The sequence below is a fragment of the Crocuta crocuta genome, unplaced genomic scaffold, assembly GCF_008692635.1.
Source record: "Crocuta crocuta isolate KB4526 unplaced genomic scaffold, BGI_CrCroc_1.0 scaffold619, whole genome shotgun sequence".
NCBI classification, from domain to species: Eukaryota; Metazoa; Chordata; class Mammalia; order Carnivora; family Hyaenidae; genus Crocuta; species Crocuta crocuta.
This window is the reverse complement of record NW_027533395.1, coordinates 1277496-1301016: the sequence shown is the minus strand read 5'-3', so window position 1 is coordinate 1301016 and position 23521 is coordinate 1277496. Positions and strand designations below refer to the sequence as shown.

Below are 23521 nucleotides of genomic sequence, written 5' to 3'. Positions count from 1 at the left end.
TTTGAAACAGCATATCTCTATCCTTTGGATAAATACCTAGTAGTGGAATTGCTGGGTCATAGGGTAGTTGTAGTTTTAATTTTGGGGGGAACCTCCATACTGTTTTCCAGAGTGGCTGCACCAGTTTACATTCCCACCAGCAGTGCAAAAGGGTTCCTCTTTCTCTGCATCCTCGCCAACATCTTTTGTTTCCTAAGTTGTTAATTTTACCCATTCTGACGGGTGAGGTGCTATCTTATTGTGGTTTTAATTTCTATTTCCCTGATAATGAGTGGTGTTGAGCATTTTTTCAAGTGTCTGTTATCTGGGTGTCTTCTTTGGAAAAGTGTCTGTTTATATCTTTTGCCTAATTTTGCTTCACTGGATTATGTGTTTTTTTGGTTGTTGAGTTTGGTAAGTTCTTTATGGATTTTGGACACTGACCCTTTATCTGATATGTCATTTACAAATATCTTTTCCTATTCTATTGGTTCTCTTTTAATTTTGCTGATTATTTCAGTTCAGAAGCTGTAAATTACTATTTAGTTGCAATTGAGTCTTAATAGCATGGCACATAATACTGCATTTTGTCTGTTATGATATTGTCAGTTCATTCTGTGTGGCCTCTAATTGTATCAGAAAGGTAGCCGATTCAAAGCATATAGAAAATGATTTCCAATTATTTCTTTAGTAAACTTGTATTTCTAGTGATTAGTTCATAAGCATTGATACAAATTATTGGGGGAAGAATATCAGATTTTATTGTTTCTTTTTAATTTGTTTAATAAACTACTCACCTGAGTTTACTTCCTTTGAGACGTGACTTGGAAGCTCTTTATCGTTTGTATGAAAATAACAGAATTGGTAGAAATTTTTTTCCCCACATTTAAAAATCTATGACCATTTCACTCCTGTTTTACTTCATTTTCCTTCTTACATTTAGAATATTGTGGCACTTTCTGTTACCCAAATGTGTCTCAGTCTCCTTATTTAAGGACTGTGGGTGAAAAGCTTCTACCTGGAATTGAGGTGCTTTGGACAGGTAAGTCTTTAAGATTTATACAGTAAAACTTTAGTTAGCTAGAACTTAAAAATTGGTTGTTCTGGTTAATTGGATACTTTTTGAAAACTGAGCCTTAGCCAGAAAACTTTGTTAAAATTCCCTTTCTTTTATGAAGTATATGTTCTTCGTTTAGTATAAAAAAACATCTTTGAGGATTTTGTAGTGAATCTGAGTATCAGTTGCTGGTAAATAATAGATCTATAGGGAACTAGGCTAAAAGATTGTTCTCAGCCGTAGGAGGAGAGTGTTTTATTAAAAATGAAAGCTATCCTGCTGGATTGACAGTAATCAACAAGCTGTATTGTAATGGGAAAATGAATTATTTACATGAAATTTTTCTTTTTAGTGTTTATTTTTGAGAGAGAGGTGAGCAGAGGAAGGGCCGAGAGAGAGAGGGAGACAGAATCTGAAGCAGACTCCAGGCTCTGAGCTGTCAGCACAGAGCCCAACGCGGGGCTGGAACTCATGAACCTCAAGATTATCATCTGAGCCAAAGTTGGACACTTAACTAACTGAGCCACCTGGGCACCCCGAAAATTTGTTCCTTTTTAACATATCAGTTTGAGGAAGCCTGCTCAGACCTTAAATATTCTTTCTTTCTTTTTTTTTTTATTTTTTATTTTTTCAAATGTTTTATTTATTTGAGAGAGAGAGAGAGAGAGAGAGAGAGAGTGTGAGCAGGGGAGGGTCAGAAAGAGAGGGAGACACAGAATCTGAAACAGGCTCCAGGCTCTGAGCTAGCGGTCAGCACAGAGCCCGACGCGGGGCTCGAACCCATGAACCGTGAGATCATGACCTGAGCCGAAGTCAGACGCTTAACCCAAATATTCTTTCTTTTTATTACTAATTCCGTTTCTAGAAATGTGACCTGAGAAAATATTGGGGAGGGGTTGAGTAAAACGGAATACTCAAAAAGACATGTTGCTATGTTACTTTGAAAAGAAAAATTGTTAGAAAGTATATAAATAACAAAATACAGTAAAAAAATTGAATGCACTTTATTTTGAAGAATCATGTTTGAGGGTCTTTTAACAAATGATTGTCCTTATTTCTAGGTCCGAAAGTTGTTTCTAAAGAAATTCCAGTGGAATCTATTGAAGAAGTTTCTAAGATTATTAAGAGAGCTCCAGTAATCTGGGATAACATTCATGCTAATGATTATGATCAGAAGAGACTGTTTCTGGGCCCATACAAAGGAAGATCCACAGAACTCATTCCACGGTTAAAAGGAGTCCTTACTAATCCAAATTGTGAATTTGAAGCCAACTATGTTGCTATCCACACCCTTGCCACCTGGTACAAATCAAACATGAATGGAGTGAGAAAAGATGTAGTGATGAGTAAGTAGACTGCTTAATCCTTGACCTTGTGGGGAGAGCTGTGGTTAACTAAAGCTATTGGCAGGTGTGGGTTTGTCATCATAATTTAAGAATTTTTTAAAAGTATGTTGTTTAGTCCTGTGAGTGATAGAAGGGCCGAAGGGGCTGAGTGGCTTTGAACAATTACTTAATAATTTCTTGGCCTCAATTCTTTGCTTTTATTTTTTTTTTAATTAAAAAAAAATTTTTTTTTTTTTAATGTCTTATTTCTAGGAGACAGAGAGAGACAGCGTGAGCAGGGGAGGGTCAGAGAGAGAGAGGGAGTCACAGACTGAAACAGGCTTCAGGCTCTGAGCTGGCAGTCAGCCCAGAGCCCGACATGGGGCTCGAACCCACGAACCGCGAGATCATGACCTAAGCGAAAGTCGGACGCTTAACCGACTAAGCCACCCAGGCGCCCCCTCAATTCTTTGCTTTTAAAATGTGACTTTGAAATCTGAGCACTTGACAAAGTAGTTTTTTAGTGTTCCTGTTATTCCTAGAATTATTCTGATTCAATCTGTTTTCTGGTGATCTTTATTAAATGAGATATTTTTGATGACTAGCTATTATCTGGATTACTTTGTATATCATTTATATTTCAGCTTATATAAATTAACATTCTATTTTGTCATTTTAGACATTGGCATACTGATTTTTTTAATCACGAAAAATTCCCAATTGAGTTTCTAAGGAAGAGAATGCTGGCTAGTTGTTTATTCATTAATTAAACACTAAGATTTGGCAAGTGCACCTTCCTGGCACGAAGAATGCAAAGAATAAAGTATCCCCACTTTTGAAGACCATAGTCCTTTCGGATAAAGCGTATAGACGACTGTGTTGTAGTTTGATAAATCCTGAGGAAATTGTTTACTAAGTGCTGTGGGAACACAGAGGAGGGAGTGATTATTTCTGCTAAGCAAAAGTGGTGCTAAGAAACCATTTCATAGAGGAGGGGATACTTAAATTGCATCACAGTATGAGTAAAGGTTGCTGTGCATGAAAGGGTTGGTGGACGAGATAAAAAGCACTGGACACTGAAAATTTGAAGTTATCTGAATTTTGGCTCATTTAGGGGGTATGGAAATGTCACATGGTGCTTGGGTGGGATATGTAGTCATATAGCTGTGTTCTGTTTCTCAGTTCTGTACCCCTACTTCCAATTCTATTTATTGGATTAATACTTCCCTTTAAGGCTCAGTCATTGTAGACCACCGCCCTGAATTAAAAAAACAAAATATAGTCTCAGTTCCCTCTGGGTGCATGGCATCTACCTCCTCCTGCTTTTAAGGCAAAGCATGAAGTACATTAAAGAGTAGTAGCCAAACTGGGCCATGTGCAGGGAAATAGGAAAGAAAGCTAGAATAGAAGGTTTTGGATACTAAGCCCAGAGTTCAGACTTCATTTTCTCTAACACTATGCTGGTATAGAGCTTCATTATGTGCTTATTATCTGTGATTAATATGTGGGTTCTCTATTGATTTTTCTCTTTCCCTCAATATGCCTGTTTGCTTATTATGTTTTCATAATGATTTGTCCATTAATTTATAATGCCACTCAAGGATACGGAATGTTTTCTTTATGGAATCCTATACCTTTAACGTCACATTGCCAATAATTGGCACTCTGAACATTTATGATTGACTTTTCCAGTGATTCTCAAATTAGTGGCTTTAAAGAACTTATTTATTTACTTAATTTAGAGAGAAAATGCAAATGGGGAAGAGGGGCAGAGGGAGAGAGAAAGAACACATCTTAAGCAGACTCCATGCTCAGTGGGAAGCTTGACACTGGTCTTAGTCCCATGACCCTGGGATTATAATTGGAGCTGAAATCCAGAGTCAGATCTTCAGCCAACTGAGCCACCCAGGAGCCCTTGAAATTAGTGTTTTGTATTTCATTTGGGATTTTACATTAAGCAATGCATTTAAAACTTTTTTTTTTTAAGTTTACGTATTTTCAGAGAGAGAGAGAGAGAAGGAGAGTGTGATCGGGGGAGGGGCAGAGAGAGCGAGTGTGCGCGCCCCAAGCAGACTCCACATTGTCAGTGCAGAGCCTGATGTAGGGCATGAACTCAGGAACCATGAGATGATGACCTGAGCTGAAGTCCAGACACTTAACCAACTGAGCCACCCAGGCATTTAGCAAGGCATATAGATGACTTCTAGGTGAAGTGGTTCACTTAAGGGTCTTGGTTATGTTTGTATTTTTATGTTTAAGGTTTGTTCATGTTCCTGTTCCTTCTTTCTCTAGTTGTACTGTAACAACTGGTGTTTTTGCATTTGTTCCTCTCACTTCTCAGGAGGCTTTTGTAATCAAAACCATTTTTTGTGTTTTTTTTTTTGTTTGTTTGTTTTGCAGCTGACAGTGAAGACAGTACTGTATCGATCCAGATAAAGTTAGAAAATGAAGGCAGTGATGAAGATATTGAAACTGATGTGCTCTATAGTCCACAAATGGCTCTAAAGTTAGCCTTAACAGAATGGTTGCAGGAGTTTGGTGTACCTCATCAGTATAGCAGTGAGTTTGGCTCTTTGTTGTAAGGGGTTTTGGATCTCTTGGTTGAATCATAAAGAACATTTGGGATGTTCCTATCAAAAGCCCACAAAACAAAGTAAAATTTGAGAAGGGATCTAGAGAAATAAGTTTTTAAAATCTTAACTTTTGGTCTGGGGTAGCTTTTATCTTGATGGAATGCTAATTTGTTTTAAAAAATGTCCTTTTTAAAAAAGTAATTATTTTTAGCTCTAGATCTCCAAAAGAGAAGATAATACATGTTGGCATATTTAGGGGATGTTTATAATTTGTTTCTTTCCTCTTCTCTTAACCTTCCTACGTCCCTGGTGGTTTAGAGGAATTGTACTCTTCTCAGAGCTTAATATTTGGAATCTCAAATTGAGGTTAGAGATACGATAAGAAAACATTTCTTTAGATCTGATTTGTTCTGTTTCTAATTCTGGTTATCTTTGTGGCAATTTTTTTTTCTAGGTAGGCAAGTTGCACACAGTGGAGCTAAAGCAAGTGTAGTTGATGGGACTCCCTTAGTTGCAGCACCCTCTTTAAATGCCACAACTGTAGTCACAACAGTTTACCAGGAGCCCATTATGAGCCAGGGAGCAGCCTTGAGTGGTGAGCCAACAGCTCTGACCAAGGAAGAAGAAAAGAAACAGTCAGATGAGGAGCCCATGGACATGGTAGTGGAAAAACAAGAAGAAACAGACCACAAGAATGACAGTCAAATACTCACTGAAATTGTTGAAGCTAAAATGGCTGAGGAATTGAAACCAATGGACACAGATAAAGAGAGCATAGCCGAATCAAAATCCCCAGAGATGTCTATGCAGGAAGACTGCATTAGTGATATTGCCCCCATGCAGACTGATGAACAGACAAACAAGGAACAGTTTGTGCCAGGTCCAAATGAAAAGCCTTTGTACACTGTTGAACCAGTGACTTTGGAGGATTTGCAGTTGCTTGCTGACCTATTCTACCTTCCTTATGAGCATGGACCCAAAGGAGCACAGATGTTACGGGAATTCCAGTGGCTTCGAGCAAATAGCAGTGTTGTCAGTGTCAATTGCAAAGGAAAAGACTCTGAAAAAGTGAGTATGCGTGATTTATCTGCTTCTCTAGTGTGGGTGCATCCCCGTGCTGATGATATGATGTCTTAAATGAATCTATTGGTAACTAGCAGAAACTTGACCACATTTTAGAATGTGCTCTGTAAAGTGGTTGTGGACTCTGCTGATTGTGATATGTAGAGTTCCATAGTTTGACCTTATAGTGGAAAATGAAGGAAAGACACAGTTGATTATTTCAGAAATATTTGTCAGTTTGGGGAGACAGACTTTTATTGCTTATCTAAAGAGTTTAAGCCTTGTGATCCTTTAATGTTTAGGATAAATTGCAGGGACCTGATAATATAAGCAGTTTATTTTGTTACATTTGCAGTTTTTGAGTCATATTTTTATTGATCCTCAATAGATTGAAGAATGGCGGTCACGAGCAGCCAAGTTTGAGGAGATGTGTGGACTGGTGATGGGAATGTTCACTCGACTCTCCAATTGTGCCAACAGGACAATCCTTTATGACATGTACTCCTATGTTTGGGATATCAAGAGTATAATGTCTATGGTGAAGTCTTTTGTACAGTGGTTAGGTAGGTGCACCAGGAATAATCTCTTTTCCTCAGATATATTGTCCCTTAAAAATGAAAAAAGAAAAAAAAAAATTATCCCACAGGGAGAAAAATACTTAGGAAATTGGTGAAATTCCAATTGAATTCTTTGCTTAGATTTCTTTCAGAGGTATAGCCATTGTTGGCTGGCTTGAGGTGCAAGTCTCAGTAAATCAATTAAGCACATTGATTTTTCTCCCTTGGGCTAATTCAACATAAATATCTTGAAAATGTGTTAGAAAGTACTGACTTTAACTTGCTCTGACTGAATGCTTCCTGGATGGAACCCTGTATATGATTTTGATCTGATTTGGAGATGAGACACTATGAATTATGACTGTGTAAGCTCTCTGCTGCTTGCTGGGTCTTGATAACGTTAATGCTGTGTTTAACAGAATAATTGCTGAAATGACCTAAGGGGCCTGGCAAGAGGAAGCCATCCTCCCAGCCCTGTGCGCATGCGAGCTTTAGTGGTAGGCTATTCTGGTGCTACTTGGTATTTCACATTTCTTTATTCCTCTACCAAGTAATTGGTTTTGGCAGGGGAAGAAAATTGGAATCCCTTAAAAACTCTCTCCTCCATTAAAGGGACTTCTGTATGTTTATTTTGAAAATTGATTGTTTTGGAAAATCTCAAACTTGGTAAAAAGCACCAGCATGGCCAAGTTTCTCCAGGGACCTCATTTCATTTCCAGGTTTTCAATCCAGCTATAAGGAATATGTAATGGATGTACATACAGCACACAGCAGGCAGCAAGGCTGACTGGCATGTCATAGTTTTCATAGTAGTCACAAACACTGTGATGGGTTACCTGGTCTTGGTTGTGAAATAGATGTGAGCTGAGATTAACTAGAGTAGTAGCAGTGAGATTTCTCACTTTTCTCACTTTCTGCCTACATACTTTTAGGCTCTTAAGTATTAATGATAGCTTTCCTGTGATACAGCTTATTAGCAGCCAAATGTAGAGTCTCTGTTAATTTGAAAATATATAGAACTTAGGGTATTTATGTATATATGTACAGAGACACACACATATATATGTTGGCACACAACATATATATGTGTGTGTGTCTATACATATATATGTATATAGCACAACAGATAGAAGAATTTTTTTTTTAATGTTTTATTTATTTTTGAGTTAGAGATAGAGACAGCATGAGCAGGGTAGGGTCAGAGAGAGAGCGAGACACAGAACCTGAAGCAGGCCCCAGGCTCTGAGCTAGCTGTCAGCACAGAGCCTGACATGGGGCTCGAACCCACGAACCAGGAGATCATGACCTGAGCCAAAGTTGGATGCTTAACCGACTGAGCCACCCAGGCACCCCAGAAGAATTTTTTAAAAGTTTATTTTGAGAGAGAGCAAGCGTGCACGCACTTGTGTGCGCAAGGACAGGAGACGGGCAGAGAGAGGGGGAGAAAGAGAAAATCCTAAGTGGGCTCCACACTGTCAGCACGGAGCCTGATGTGTAGGGCTTGAACTCATGAACTGTGAGATCATGACCTGAGCTGAAACCAAGAGATGGAGGCTTAACTGAGCCATCCAGGTACCCCTAGAAGAAAGAATTTTGACCTCTTGCTAAAAGGTTCCAAGACCCCTTTTTTTCTATGATATCTGCCTTGAGGCTCAGGAAATACCTCTACATTGCTTATTGGGTGACAGCATTTGCTTTCCAGGCTTCTGGCCGAGGAGTTATAATTTCCCACAGGGATTTAAATCTTAAGTTTCCAGCCTGAAATCTGGATTCTTGAGCTTGGGAAAGTATTATTTAAAACACTAGATACTCATTTTTAAAGTCAAGAATTGTTAAAAATTTAATTCTTGATTATATACAGTATCATTTATCTTTACCCTCGGATTTTACTTCTGTACTGTGCAATTACAGGGGCAGCTTTCCCAAATTGTGTAGATAGCTATTGTACAGATATCTCAAGTTCAGAGCCTCTTAGAAGTTTAAAATAATTATCTTGGCATCCACATGGCTTTACAAAAAGCCCACAACAAGGAGAGTATTTTCATGGATCTGTAGTAATATCAGGGAGTTACTGATTAGAGCCCTTTGTTTTCCTTCTCTCTCCAGTCCAGCTGGCATTCAGTCCTTTAAAGAATGTGGCTGTGCAGTACTTTTGATTACTAATGACTTCTATTATCTTCTTCCCCATTGTGTACAGATGGGAGAATCCTCAGCACAAGTGTCTACTACTATTGGATGGACAGCGGCAGATGTTCACAGCGCGTCATGATTAATTAGTTTAAATTGAAAGGTCTATCTGTGAGGTAGCTCAGATTTAAGGGCAGTAGGCACGAACTGAAGTCACGTTTGCGCAGCGACTGAGGCATTAACCATGTTTTCATTTATACAGCTCTTCGTACATGCAGCTTTTTATTGTAATAGTTGGAAGTGCTAGTTATGTTGTAGTCTCAAAGTGGGGGGTAGGGGAAATTGGCTGATCTTAAAGTTTGAGAGCATAGTTTTTTTTCCTGCAGTGTATATTTACACTGAGCTATGGAATGGGGCAGGTTCTCTTAGCCTAAATTTTGACCCTATTTCATATTTTACAAATTTACATACTATGTATGTTTTCTTAAAGTACCCCTACCCCGAAAAAATGACAAACCTGGGTATAATCTCTTAATGGGCCTGAATTGTGAACAAAAAAATTGGTTTGCTTTGGGACTGTCTGACTAGCACACTATATCCTGTACTGATGAGACTGTTAACTTGAACAGGAGGTAGAATGCTGTCTTCAAATGGAAAAGAACTATATTGCGCTGCTTTATCTTGTCAGAAGACTAGGCAGGTGGTTTTGATTTGGCCTCCACAAATATTTTAACTATTTCTTGTTAGCTTCCTTTATTGCCTCTGAGGTTGGTTATGTGGTGATCTTAATGCTGACTTCTGGACCTCAAATCCTGTTACTCCACATCTGTGTTCAGTGCACTGTAAAAATTATAATGGTCAGTCAGAGGAACCAAATACTATCATACTTTTAAGAAAAAGTATGTCTTAGCTCTGGATAAATTAGGAGCACCAGTCGGCTCTCCTTAGTGCTCAGAATTTGTCCGACTGCTGTTACTATTAGCCACGTCTAAATTGGATTGTCCTTGTTAAAAAAAATAAAGTTTCCATTGTGTTTTGTCGTCAACCTACTGAACAATTTCTTGTGTTTATTCTGCTGACCTTAGTTTTCTGACAAGATTAATCCTCCCCCTTCCCCTTTTTCCCTTCCTGTACCCTTCCTCATAATGTAAAATGTGACTTCAGACAGGTTTAGTTCCTTCATGGGCTGTGATAATAAGATGTCTCATTATCTATCTCATTCATTTCACTTTTATAATTACTGTGATTTTACAACAGAGCAAACAGCTGGCTTGACTTTTATAGCCATATCTAGGGAATATTACAAACTTGACCCAGACAGACTTGAAACTGACTTTTCTTCCAACAATTAAAGAGGAGAATTCTTAACAGTGATTATTCATGAATCAGAGGAAAAAAACATCAGTATTGAAATTCCATCACAAATTAAAAAAAACTATTATCACAGCCTTGTCCTGAAACCCTGGATTATTATTGTTAAGAGAGCTATTTCCACAAAGTGTTTGTTAGTTTGTTGGACGTTTGAGACCCCAGGAAATCCCCTTTCTCGTAACGTTCTCCGCTTGGATCTGATCTCAACAGGGTGTCGTAGTCATTCTTCAGCACAGTTCTTAATTGGAGACCAAGAACCCTGGGCCTTTAGAGGTGGTCTAGCAGGAGAGTTCCAGGTATCAATATGAATTCACAACTGAATTGACATTTTCTTTGTTTTATGAGAAACCTTATGTTGCGCATCAGATGGCTGGAAGGATTGGTCTGCCGAAGGCTTTCTAGTCCCAAATTCAATTTAGTTACATAGCTGGATTTTAAATCAAATTTTCCTCCTCTTTCACAGTAATTTCTGAAGGAGATGCTGCCAATTCCCCCCGCGCCTGCGAAGCGCAGCGGCTCTAGGTATACACTTCACATTGTTTCTTTGCAGGTCGCACACCATTTTAATCTGCGCCCGCAATGCACAATGCGCGCATGCTTGTCTGCCAGTGGAAACTCCATGAGCAAAAAGGATGAATAATTATGCAAGTGAATGGTGAAAGGGCTTTTGGATACTTTCCCAATTATTGTACAAATAAAACTTGTATTCGAAAGTACAATCTGTTAATGAACATTTGAACAAAATAAGAAACATTTTTGGTTTGGAGTTTGTTCATGGACTTTTCAGGTGCTCTACTTTTCTCCCCCCAACAGGTGCTCTGCTGCGCACAGCAAACTGAAGCGCATTGCTTTGGGGATAAAGCGTCTCCTGGACAGATAACCCTCTTCAGACCAAACCTCTCCTCCTGACATTCTGTTCTGCCATCTTTTAGTACAGAGATGGTCTAGATGAGATTGGTTTAAAAAAAAAAAAAATTGTGATACTGGAATAGATTTTTTTTTGTTTTGTTTTTTTTGTTTCTACTATAAGTTTAAATCCCCATTAATATGCCACTAAAGCTATGTAACTCCATTTGGGTAATTTCTATTCAGAAGCCTCCCCTTCCCCCAGCAAAGAGGTGTTTATTTTAGTAAAGCATAGTACACCCCTCTTCTTTAGGTCTGCCTGCAGTAGCCAGTTAATGTTAAGTTGGTAATCTGCAGTGCACACCCATTTAAAGAAATGGATATCTTCCCAACACTAATCCATCTCCTTTTGTTTCTTCCCACAGCGTTTGCTGCCAATTGATGGGGCAAATGATCTCTTTTTTCAACCACCCCCATTGACTCCTACCTCCAAAGTTTATACTATCAGACCATATTTTCCTAAAGATGAGGTAATTGTCTACCTACCAACTTGGTATATGGTTATGGTGCTCACTTACAAGTTTCCATTGAACTCCCTGGTTAAAAGAATCTGTTCGGTACCTTCAAATAGGAGCTTTAGGTAGAGAAAGTTAACTGAAACATTGAACACACGAGGGTTGATATTTAAGGGAGAACCTAATAAGGAAGTTAGACTTAATAACATTTTGAGCTAAGTCACTGAAGTCCTCATTTATGAAAATAAGCTGAAATGTATTTAGGGTATGTCCAAACGGTATGTAGTAGTGGCTGATTTTCTCTATTGTTAATATTTTATAATTTTCATTTGTGAAGTATTTACTGGCTGTGACCATCAGCTCCAGGAAACAGCAAGCCTGTTGACATTGACATGTTTAAAAATTTTTGGACGTATACAAAACTGAGAGGGGCTCCACAGCATAGTTTGCAGCATTTTGAATCCACTACTTAACTGCCTAAAACCATCTCCTTTGAAATAATTCTCATGCTGCTTTCTACTGATTTTACAAGTCAGTGAATAAATATTTAACAAAGCAGAGGGGGTATTTATGACAGGCCAGGAATTTTGTTATTCCCTGTCCTAGAAGTCCAGTGTGACTCACTGAGTCCTATTGTTAAATTCTGTTGAGATTTTGCTTGATGTGTTGCTTAACTAGATTATATTTTCAGGCTTCCGTGTACAAGATTTGCAGAGAAATGTATGACGATGGAGTGGGTTTACCTTTTCAAAGTCAGCCTGACCTTATTGGAGACAAGTATGTGATGAAGTATTTGGATTTGTTGGATTTGGGAGTAATGTTTCATAGCCAGGTTTATCAGGTTAAGGGGAGGTGATGACTAGAAATAAAGTTTTCTAGAAATTCTACTTTAGTTTTAATAAAATCTGAATATTAATACGTGTGTATTTTTGGTTTTTTCTTATACCAAATGTAATTTCCATAGGTTGCCATTCAAATACGTTAAGGCTTTACGTCACTGAAGTCTAAAGTTTTGAGTTAAAAACTCATTCTGCCCTCTTTTCTTCTGAGCAGGTTAGTAGGAGGACTGCTTTCCCTTAGCCTGGATTACTGTTTTGTCCTAGAAGACGAAGATGGCATATGTGGCTATGCCTTGGGCACTGTAGATGTGACCCCCTTCATTAAAAAATGTAAAATTTCCTGGATCCCCTTCATGCAGGAGAAGTATACCAAGCCAAATGGTGACAAAGAACTCTCCGAGGCTGAGGTAATAGGTTTAGAATTATACTACGATCGTTTTCCTTAAAGTACTTACTAAGATAAAGTAAGCAGACATGTCGTAAAATTTCAGTACTTTCAATAGGCGCCTGGGTGGCTCAGTCAGTTGAGTGTCTGGCTCTTGATTTCAGCTCAGGTCATGGTCCCAGAGTCATGGGATCTGGCCCCTTATCAGGCTACATGCTAAGTATGGAGCCTGTGTAAGATTCTCTCTATCCTTCTGTTCCTTTTCCGCTTGTGTGTGTGCGCTCTCAAAAAAATGTCATTGCTTTCCAAATTTTCTATAGACAAGAATTCTTACTGCTGCTTTTTTTTTTTAAATTTTTAAATTTTATTTATTTTGAGAGAGAGAGAGAGAGAGTGCTCCAGTTGGGGTGAAACAGAAAGAGAGACAGAATCCCAAGCAGGCTCTGTGCTATCTACGCAGAGCCTGATGCGAGGCTCGAACTCATGAACTGTGAGATGATGACTGCGATAAAGAGTTGGATGCTTAACTGATTATGCCACTCAGGCACCCCTCTTATTACTTACTCTTTTTTTTTTTTTTTTTTAATTTTTTAATGTTTTATTTATTTCTGAGAGAGTATGAGTAGGGGAAGGTTAGAGAGAGAGGGAGACACAGAATCTGAAACAGGCTTCAGGCTCTGAGCTGGCTGTCAGCACAGAGCCCTACATGGGGCTCGAACCCACGAACCGCAAGATCATGACCTGAGCCAAAGTCGGACACTTAACTGACTGAGCCACCCAGGCGCCACCCCCCCCCCTTTCTTTTTAATGTTTACTTATTTTTGAAGGAGAGAGCACAAGCATGGGTGGGGCAGGGGGCCAGAGAGGGGGAGACACAGAATCCGAAGCAGGTTCCAGGCTCCGAGCTATTTGCGCAGAGCCTGACACGGGGCTTGAACTCAAAAGCTGTGAGATGGTGACCTGAGCCAAAATTGGACAGTTAACTGACTGAGCTACCTAGGCATCCCATTACTTATTCTTAAGTATGACATTTTCCATTGTTCCTCAGCATTAAGAGTTCTTTGTTTTTTAATTTGGAGGCATTGTTCTAATACTCCTCAAGTAAAAAACAATATAGACAAATAACCTTTTTTCCCCTCTATTGTGGAAGTACCAAACTTAAATGGTCTCTTCTTTGGGTATTCAGGAAGTTAATTAAAATCTTTCATTTGCTTGGTTGTAGGGCGCACACTTGCCTTCTCAGTGATGTATTTCTCATTGTAATAAAAAATAAAAAGAATAGAGGTGAGCTGCCTTGAGAGTCCTGTTTGGAGATAGGAGCACTTCTTGTCATATGTCTGCCCTGTCCCAACTTCAGTGAACTTTTCTTTTATAATTTATGATGATTTTGATTTATGCATCAGCATATGCATTTTATTTTAGCATACGCATTTTAAAAAAGCAGTTCCTTCTTGATAATGTTTATACTCATTAAATACTTTTAGATAAATATTTGGACTCTTTCATTTGTGAAATGTGTCTTTTTCTTCCATGTTGTTCCTCTTACCCTTTTTTGAAGTTCTCTCTCCCATACCAGTGGACTTCTGTTCTCACTAGATGGCTGTGTAGTAAGAGGCTGTGTGGAGTGGCCTCACTTACTTGTAATTACGCAGATAGTAACTACAGCATGCTGGTAATTGAGCTGTTGATACATTACTGTTTCATATCTGATAATTACAGTTTTCAGCATAGGAACATAGAAAGAATGACCAATGTGTCTACTGTAACCCTTTTTACTTTCACATTTTTGTGCAAGCAATACAAACAACAATTTTTAAATTTTGAATATTTTTAGATTTAACAAACATAATACAGAATTCCTTTGTTACCTCTCACCCATTTTTTTTTTTTTAATTTTTTTTTATAGTTTATTTTGAGACAGAGACAGAGGGTGAGTGGGGGAAGGGCTGAGAGAGAGGGAGACACAGAATCTGAAACAGGCTCCAGGCTCTGAGCTGTCAGCATAGAGCCTGATGCGGGGCTTGAACCCACGATCTGGGAGATCTGACCTGAGCCGAAGTTGGACGCTTAACCGACTGAGCCACCGAGGCACCCCTCTCACCCATTTCGTACATTTGTCCAAGTCTTAAGAAACCAGCTTTCGTGCATTACTATAAACCCCACACTTTTCACTTGTTCTTCCATTACTGTCCTTTTCTGTTCCAGGATCTAATTCAGGATACCACATTACATTCAGACAAATGGTTTTAAAAGTGAACATGCTTCAGCTAGAAATAGAAGCTAATTAATTCTTAATCTCATAAGTATATAATGACTGGAAGAGTTACTAAATGTTGCTTTCCTTTTCCTATTGCTGGGTTCTGTAGTTGGGACATAGATATATAGTGAGTTACTGAAAATCAAGAGAGTCTTTCAAATTTTTACAGAAAATAATGTTGAGTTTCCATGAAGAGCAGGAAGTGTTGCCAGAAACTTTCCTTGCCAACTTCCCTTCTCTCATAAAGATGGATATTCACAAAAAAGTAACTGACCCAAGTGTAGCCAAAAGCATGATGGCTTGCCTCCTGTCTTCACTGAAGGCTAATGGTGAGTACATACTTGTGTAGTTGCTGCTGGTGTTTGGGCTAGGTGGGGACAGGATAAAAAGAAAAGTGAATTACAGTCAACTTGCATTCCCTTCCCCACCATGTATGGTTTGGCTTCTGAATAATTAGTCATGTAAGAATTGCATGTGTATTAATCTTTGGAAAATGCTCCTCTTTTACACTATGAATGCTTATTTTGAGCCCTATTTAAATGAGAAGTGAACACATGAGGTTAAATTTATTTTGCCAGGAGACTCACTGTGATAATTGAAAAATAAACCTTCAAAAGAAGCTTCATTTAGGAATGCATAGTTGCTGGGCGCCTGAGTGGGTTCGTCAGTTAAGCGTCCAACTCTTGGTCTCAGCTCAGGCCTTAATCCTAGGGTTGTGAATTCAAGCCCAGTGCTGGGCTCCTCGCTGGGTGTAAAGCCTACTTTGAAAAAAATAAGAAAAAAAGGAATACAGAGTTGCCTTTTTTTTCCCCCCAAGTTTATTTATATATTTTGAGAGAGAGCATACAGGTGAGCGAGTGAGGGGCAGAGAGGAGGAGAGATTGGATCCCAAGCAGGCTCTGGCACTCTCAGCGTGGAGGCCGACGCGGAGCTCAATGTCAAAAACTGTGAGCTTATGACCTGAGCTGAAGTAGAGTTGGACACTTAACCAACTAAGCCACACTGGCGCCCCACGTTGCCAAGTTTTTTTGAGTGTTTTCTAAACCTTCAGAAATAACTTTGCTTTATATTCGTGGTATGAAAATTTTTTCTGTAAATGGCTAGATAATAAATATTCTATACTCCAATGGCCACATACAGTTTTTAATTACATACTCTCTTTTAACTTTTTTTTTTAACATTTTATTTTTGAGAGAGAGAGCATGAGTGGGGGAGGGGCAAGGAGAGAGGGAGACACAATCTGAAGCAGGCTCTAGGCTCTGAACTGTCAGCACAGAGCCCAGTGCGGGGCTTGAACCCATGGACCACAAGATCATGACCGGAGCTGAAGTCGGACACTTCCCCGACTGAGCCACCCAGGCACCCTTACATATTCTTTTTTAAATTAAATTCCATACATTAATCTTTTTTTGAAAAAGANGGGGGGCGTGCAGAGAGAGGGAGGGAGGGAGACACAGAACCCGAAGCAGGCTCCAGGCTCTGACCAATCAGCACAGAGCCCAATGCACAGCTCAAGCCTACGAACTGTGAGATTGTGACCTGAGCTGAAGTCAGATGTTCAGCTGACTGAGCCACCCAGGCGTCCCCCCAACCATGCATTAATTTTTCAAATATACTTATTTATTTAGAGAGAGGGGGCAAGCATGGGTTGGGGCGGAGACAGAGGGAGATAGAATCCGTAGTAGGCTTCATATTGTCAGCACGAGCCTGATGCAGGGCTTGAACTCGGAAACCATGAGATCATGACCTGACCCAAAATCAAGAGCTAGATGCTCCTAATTTTTTTTTTTAAAGTAACCTCTGTGCCTAATGTGGGACTTAAACTAATGACCCCAGGATGAAGAGTCGCATGCTCTATATAGTGAGCCAGCCCGTTGCCCCTACATACTCTTTTTTACACAGCCTTTAAAGGATGTAAAAAACTATTTTTAGCCCTTGGGCAATACAAAAATGGGCAGCTTGTTTGAGACCTCCTTAGAGGGCTGTTGATAAATGGAAATGCACTTCCTGTCGCATCTCTTGTATCGGTTGAGTCAGTGGTATGTATCCCTCTTGTGGAATAATTTAAACAACTCTCTTTGAAGATAGTATAATTCTCAGTGTTGTGCTTGGAACTGAATCATGCAGGTATTATGAGGTATGTCTTAGAATATACATATTCTGGTTATATTGGCTTGTGATATAGACTGAAATGGCCTTTGCCCTGCGGGCTCTTTGAAGGTCCTTTATATTAAGACATTAAACAGAGGTACTTTTTGCATTGGGGTTTCTTATTACATCCTCTTCCCCAAAAGATTTTCTAGGGAAGAGTTTCACAAACAGTTGAATTTTTTTAAATGGAGGTATTTTTGAGAATCAAGAACTGCATATATTTAAGGTGTACAGTTTGATAATTTGAAATATAATTCCCACATTCAAGCTAGCAAACAAAAAATTGTGGTATGGGGGCGCCTGGGTGGCTCAGTCGGCTAAGTGTCTGACTTCGGCTCAGGTCATGATCTCGTGGTCTGTGGGTTTGAGCCCCGCATCGGGGTCTGTGCTGGTAGCTCAGAGCCTGGAGCTTGTTTCAGATTCTGTGTCTCCCTCTCTCCCTCTCTGTCCCTCCCCTGCTCATGCTTTGTCTCTCTCTGTCTCATAAATAAACCAAAAGAAAATTTTTGTTTTAAATTGTGGTATGAAATTTAGGGATTGGTATAGGCAAGCTCCTCCTGTCACCTATTTGAAATATATTAAAGAGTGATCACAATTCCTATCTGTAATTCCAATTGACATTTACATTTGAATATTTGTTTTATTTCTAGGCTCCCGGGGGGCTTTCTGTGAAGTGAGACCAGATGATAAAAGAATTCTGGAATTTTACAGCAAGTTAGGCTGTTTTGAAATTGCAAAAATGGAAGGATTTCCAAAGGATGTGGTTATACTTGGTCGGAGCCTGTGAAATTTGTTGGCACTGTGAACTGTCCGAAAGTCTCTGAACTTCACCTGGAGGGTGGTGGTTGGGGTCTTCATACAGTTCAGCCTCTGGAATGGCAAAAAATCAGCCAATTGGGATTGGAAACGAAGACTATGTAAAACTCACCTACCACACTTTGAGATTACTCATTGGTTGGAAGATAGTATTGCTGCAGATCCTTTCTGAAACAGATGTGGGCCTCCTTTTTGGGTCTTGTGTTAGGTGCCAAGACCTCTTACATGGGCTTATAGGGAGGAGGTCTTCAATAAATGTAGTCAGCACTGTGTTCTGCATCCAGCGTGGTTGCATTTCTCACCTAAGAGTAATCAGAATCATTTTTCATCCTCCTTGGCTTACTGGATGAAATGTCTTTCATTCTTTGGAGACATGGCAGAGATGAGAAAGATTTAGTGGGTTTCAGAGGCTTCAGAGTAGAGATTCCAAGTGGGATGGTTGTGGCATAGTGTAAGCAGAATAAATGATTTTAATTTTGGGCAGTTTTTCTGCTCTTTGTAAAGCCATGGCCAGTTGTCTCTTGTAATGACCATTGGTTCAGGCATGTTGTGCTTTGTAGGGACAAATGTGCAGTTGTTTGTGGCAAAAGCCTAAAAATGGCAGACTTGTAAATTTTTTTGTATATAAACTAGATGTAACCTGACTATCCTTTGTGTTCACTGTTTTTGTAATTCCTTTTCCTTTTGAAAAAGGGTGTGGTTCAGGATGGCGCACTTTGAATAATGTAAATTAGTGGAAGGTGGATTTTCTTTACTTTTGTCTTTTTTTTTTTTTCTTTAAAGTTTTATTGTTTTTAGAGTGCCGCCCACCTAGGGCTAGGCCATGACCACTTTGGGTATGAGAGCCTAATTTCATGGGACTCAGTCTTGCAAAGTGCAGTCACTTCTGGAAATTAACCTCAATGCAGGTCAGCGTGTGAAATGTTAGTTTTGACATCAAGAAGGGTTCAGGGACTTACTGGTCCCATTTGCCCAGAGATCAGTTGTCCTTTAATTTCAAGACCTGTTACAACTGGTTTTATTAAATCAGAGTCTTTAATTCATGCATGTTTGTATCTGATTTTTAAGAGAAACAATGAGCACACTTTAACCAGTAATTAAGGTTACCCTTTTTCCTTTTAACCACAGATTCTGAAAGCTCCATGTATTTTAATTTAGATTTGGTATTTTTAGGGGTTCTGAGCATGAGGTTAGCAGGTATTCTCTGGAGGATTCATTGTTTTCATCATGGCTGGCTGACTTCTCCATGGATTCCTAACAGTATTTTGTTATCTCGCTTCCCTGTAGTTTCATTATCAGCTGTTTTACTTTGAGCTGAGGTGGGAGGGGCAAGGAAAAGGCATTTTCCTTCCATCTGTATGGGCTTTGAATCATAAAGCGTTGTACCTAGTGGTACCTAGTGACTTTCAACCAGGGCCTGTGAGTGTGCACTGAGTTGGTAAGATGAACGGAGAGGAGGCAGGAGGCCTCTTTATTTTCAGGGTAGAAACCTTTAACTGATAGAAGGGAAGATCTCTACAAGATGCTGTTTAAAACAGTTTAATGTCACTTGGTTTTCTCTTAAGGTACATTGTATACTATAGTGGGCAATTCTAGCATTTGTTCGGAGGATTTCAGTGTCCATCTATGGAATCAGGATTTTTAGCAAGTTTGCTTGTGGTTTTATCTTGGCTTATAATAATCATTTTGGCTGGTCTGGTCACAGATGCTAACCATGAAACATATGTCCAGGCCTGTACCTTCATCACTCTAGGATGGTAAAGTGCTATGCTCTCTTCTATGGTTATGAATATTTATTAAGGTTGGAATGACATTTCATTGATTGTTTAGATCACAGCTCAGTTCCTGTAGAAAACGAACTGTAAAATTATCTGAAGACCATGCAAGAGGCAAAATAAAACTTGAAGTGAATATGTGTGGTGGTGTACTGTCTACTTCCTGTTTCTGCCCTGTACCTTTTCATGTCTTTCATGTCTGACAAGCATCTTCCATAGCTGTTGCGAGTTAGGGGCTGCACCTTCCCATTTCTATCTCCAGTAAAAGACTTACAGATTTTCCTCATGGCAAGGTAAAAAAGGAAAACTAGTTCTTGCCCAAGCCACCCTCCTCCCACAGTTATATCCTGGGTGTGAGTTAGGGCCGCTAGTTTGAATGAATTCCCAACATCTAGTAGGATAAGGAACACAGTTTGCCTGATTTGATTCTTCTGTCAGAAGGTGAGAATTAGGGGTGGGGGAGTTGCCCAAATTATGGGACTTAGTACTCTTAAGGTGGAAGGATGTTCTGGGCCGATTGGTAATTAGAAGCTCCAAAGTGTGTTTGCCAGAAGTAGCTGCTAGCTGCACATCGAAGCTAACTAACAGCCTTTGCTATCAAGCGCCAGCCTCCAGCCAGCATATTTAGCTCAATAAAAATGGGCCTTCTGGGTAGTGAAGTTCAGGGCGTTAGAGCTGGAAGCATAGAAGCCGTCTAGGAAAAGGGCCGAGTGGTTCCATGGTTCTGGTAGAAAATAGCCCTGGGTGAAAAGTCTTCCTTCAGGAGCCTCACCTTGCTTGGAGGAAAGGCGAGCAGCGATTTCCTTTGCTTTTATGAGAAAAAAGCTGCCTTAAAACTTGCCTTTACTAAAGGAATTGGAAAGGTTTCCTTTTATTTTTTTTTTTTTAATGTTTTATTTTACTTCTGAGAGCGAGAGTGAGCAGGAGAGGGAGACAGAATCCAGAACAGGCTCCAGCTCCAGCTGTCAGCACAGAGCCTGACATGGGGCTCGAGCCCACGACCTGTGAGGTCATGACCTGATCCGAAGGCGGCCGGTTAACCGACGGAGCCACCCAGGCGTCCCGGAAAAATTTCCATTTTTGTATCTATCCTCCCTTTGACGAAAACTTGCCCTGGTTTGGGGCGTGGAAACAGCAGAGGGTACGAGGAGCTGGAGAAAATGGAGGCAGGAGCCGCCCTCAGAGAGCCGTTGTCCTGGAAGTGCGGAACGACGTTAACATTAAGAAATCCATGCTTGTGTGATACTTCCCTGCAGTCCCGACACACAGGTCTGACCAGAGGCCGCGGGCTGCCAGGGGAGAAGGCCCGTCGACCGGTCGCGCCTCTGTCCCACTCTGTGCCAGCGGCTCCTTTAAAGGGCGGGGCCGGAACCTGCCGTGAGTCCCCCGCTTTAGACGTGTCGGGGGCGGAGTCTCCAGACGGCCCTAGCAGCATGGCCGCCGGCGCCGCCGCCGCGTTAACGTTCCTGAGTCAGGAGAGCCGATGCCGGGCCGGAGGGGTCGGGAGTCTGCGGGTCCCAGCTCCGGTCACTATGGACAGTTTTTTCTTCGGTATTGAGGAAAGGAGGGGACGAGGGTGGTGCTAGGGCGGTCAGGGGCAGGGCCGAACAGGAATGCAGATAAGTACACGACGTGGGCTGAGGCGGAGGGGGCCCCGTGCGCGGCAGCCCAAGCGGGAGCGGATGGCGCGACTGCTGCCCCCGATGTGCCGGGCGGGGCCCAGGGCAGAGCGCCCCAGGTGTTCTGAGAAGTGAGTGCGTAAATGGCCGGTAGCACCACGGCTACACGTGACAAGGTTTGGTGGAACGCCCCCCGCGCACACTCAGGCACATTCACACTGTTACCTCTTCCAGGCTGTGAGCTCTCCGGCCACACCCGCTCTTTCACCTTCAAGGTAGAGGAAGAGGATGATTCGGAGCATGTGCTGGCTTTGACCATGGTGAGGGGCGGGGAAAGGTGGTGGTGGTGAATAGCTGCACCTGAGCAGGCAACTTGGGGCCCTCCAACCGTCACCCCAATTCCTTTACTGGGAATTCCCTCCTCTGCCTAACTCCCACATGGGTGGCTTTCCTGGGTGAGTGATCCGGGTACCACTGGGGTGGGGCAAACCGTAGGGTAGATGCCTCCACTTGTGGTGTCAGTCCTTGCTTGGGGAAAACCCAAGAACCTGTGTACTCTCCCCAGCTCTGCCTCACCGAGGGGGCCAAAGATGAGTGTAATGTGGTAGAAGTCGTGGCCAGGAATCATGACCACCAGGAGATTGCAGTCCCTGTGGCCAATCTCAAGTTGTCCTGCCAGCCCATGGTGAGTTCCCTGGCCATATGCTGAGGTGGTGGCCGTGGTGGGAGTGATAGTGGTGGTGGTTAGGAATTGCAGACCCAAGGACTGACTCATCACAAGATGGGATGGGCCAGGCCTTCATCTTTGTCTTTCTTCCAGCTCAGTTTGGATGACTTCCAGCTCCAGCCACCTGTAACCTTCCGCCTCAAGTCAGGTTCTGGCCCTGTGCGCATCACTGGGAGGCACCAGATTGGTGAGAGTCCTCTCCTTTGTCTCCAGTGGGTTCTGCCATCAGGTCTCTCCTCACCGCCCCCATCCCCACTCCTTCCCCATCCTCCTTAGCTTCCTAGCGGAGCTCCCATCCAGACGATGTGTGATGTTGCCTCCACTTTCTGTCCTACTTAAGCCTGCCTCCTGCATGAAACCTGTCTCAGCTCTTCCACCTACACTAATGTGGTCTTCTTGGCTTTTGGTCATCTCTAATTTAGTATCCGAGGTTCTTCCCACCTAGACCATAAGCTCTGGAAGGTCAGGGTCCTTGGCACCACAGGGCATGAATAAATGACATGTGGTATGAAGGGGGTCTGGCTTTAACCTCCTCTTTTACTGCTCATGTATCCACCAGTTACTATAAGCAATGACGTTTCTGAGGAAGAGAGTGAAGAAGAAGGGAGTGAGGAGGAGGAGGCGGAGTTGTGTCCCATCCTGCCTGCCAAGAAGCAGAGGGGCAGGCCCTAGCCTTGGTGAGTGGGGGGAAGTGTGTCCAGCAAGGTCTGGGATGGGGCAGGAGTAGGTGAACATGGCCTTGATGCTGACCCCTTGTTTGCTCTCCTCAGGTCACCTAGCTGCCTGCCACATGTGCCATGTACTATGTTCCTGTACAAGTTTCAAGAAATTTAAATGTGTCTTCTCTGTTGAAGAGGAGAGATGGGTGGATGGATGGGTGGATGGATGGGTGGATGGATGGATAAATGAGGCGCCAGGGTGTCCGTGATGGCAGCAAGNGAGAGGGTGGTCCTATTCTTCATAAGGGCCCTGGTGTTTCTCTAATCTTATGCCATATCTGGGGCTTCCCTTTTCTCCAGGAGTGGGAAGAGCTCTGAACTTCTCTCCTGACCCTGTCTCCCCACTTGCCTGTGAGATTGGATGTCAGCATCTGAAGCTCAGGAATACACATTTTTAATACTTTTTACATTTTTGGATAAAGGTTGAAATAAAGTGATGTGGAGTTTTTTTTTTTTGCAACTCATTTGTGTGGCTTCTTTACCTGCTGGGGTGGCATTCCCCTAGGGACCACCAGGTGGCACTGTGGCAGCACCGAGGGTGGCCCTGGGCCTGGGGAAGGTGAGGAAGTGTGGGATCCTTCTATCCCTAGGACCCCAGTGGCCAGGCCAGGCCTGGGCCCCAACTGCCTTACTAAAAGAGGACCTCCCAACACCAAGCCCATTCTCAGTCCCTACAGGTGGGGGAGGGCCATCCCAGGAGGTTATCAGCATCCAAACAAGGGGCCTGGGCCTCTGTCAGCACTCAGGCTGATGGGCAGGGGGGCAGATAAGGGGGCTTAAGCAGTCCGAGGAATGTGCATCCCTAGCCCCATGAGGGGGCT

The 23521-nt window shown here is 41.7% G+C and overlaps 2 protein-coding genes across 2 annotated transcripts in view; both read left to right on the top strand.

The window, feature by feature from the left end:
* The window catches only part of OGA (O-GlcNAcase), a 30084-nt gene extending 10313 nt beyond the window's left edge, over positions 1-19771 (top strand). Inside the window, exons 6-16 of the mRNA XM_077748464.1 lie at positions 923-1021; positions 2098-2382; positions 4762-4920; positions 5389-6002; positions 6385-6559; positions 10262-10347; positions 11323-11427; positions 12104-12189; positions 12466-12658; positions 15063-15222; positions 17695-19771. Of these exons, the coding sequence (XP_077604590.1) occupies positions 923-1021; positions 2098-2382; positions 4762-4920; positions 5389-6002; positions 6385-6559; positions 10262-10347; positions 11323-11427; positions 12104-12189; positions 12466-12658; positions 15063-15222; positions 17695-17831 (2099 nt within the window). The 3' untranslated portion in view covers positions 17832-19771. The remainder of the gene's footprint in view (positions 1-922; positions 1022-2097; positions 2383-4761; positions 4921-5388; positions 6003-6384; positions 6560-10261; positions 10348-11322; positions 11428-12103; positions 12190-12465; positions 12659-15062; positions 15223-17694) is intronic.
* A 904-nt stretch (positions 19772-20675) lies between these two features.
* NPM3 (nucleophosmin/nucleoplasmin 3) lies at positions 20676-22841 on the top strand. The gene is made up of 6 exons (XM_077748382.1): positions 20676-21186; positions 21489-21574; positions 21820-21939; positions 22075-22168; positions 22541-22658; positions 22752-22841. The coding sequence occupies exons 1-5, from the start codon at positions 20796-20798 to the stop codon at positions 22651-22653; spliced, it is 804 nt and encodes a 267-aa protein (XP_077604508.1). The 5' UTR covers positions 20676-20795; the 3' UTR covers positions 22654-22658; positions 22752-22841.
* Positions 22842-23521: the final 680 nt, after the last annotated feature.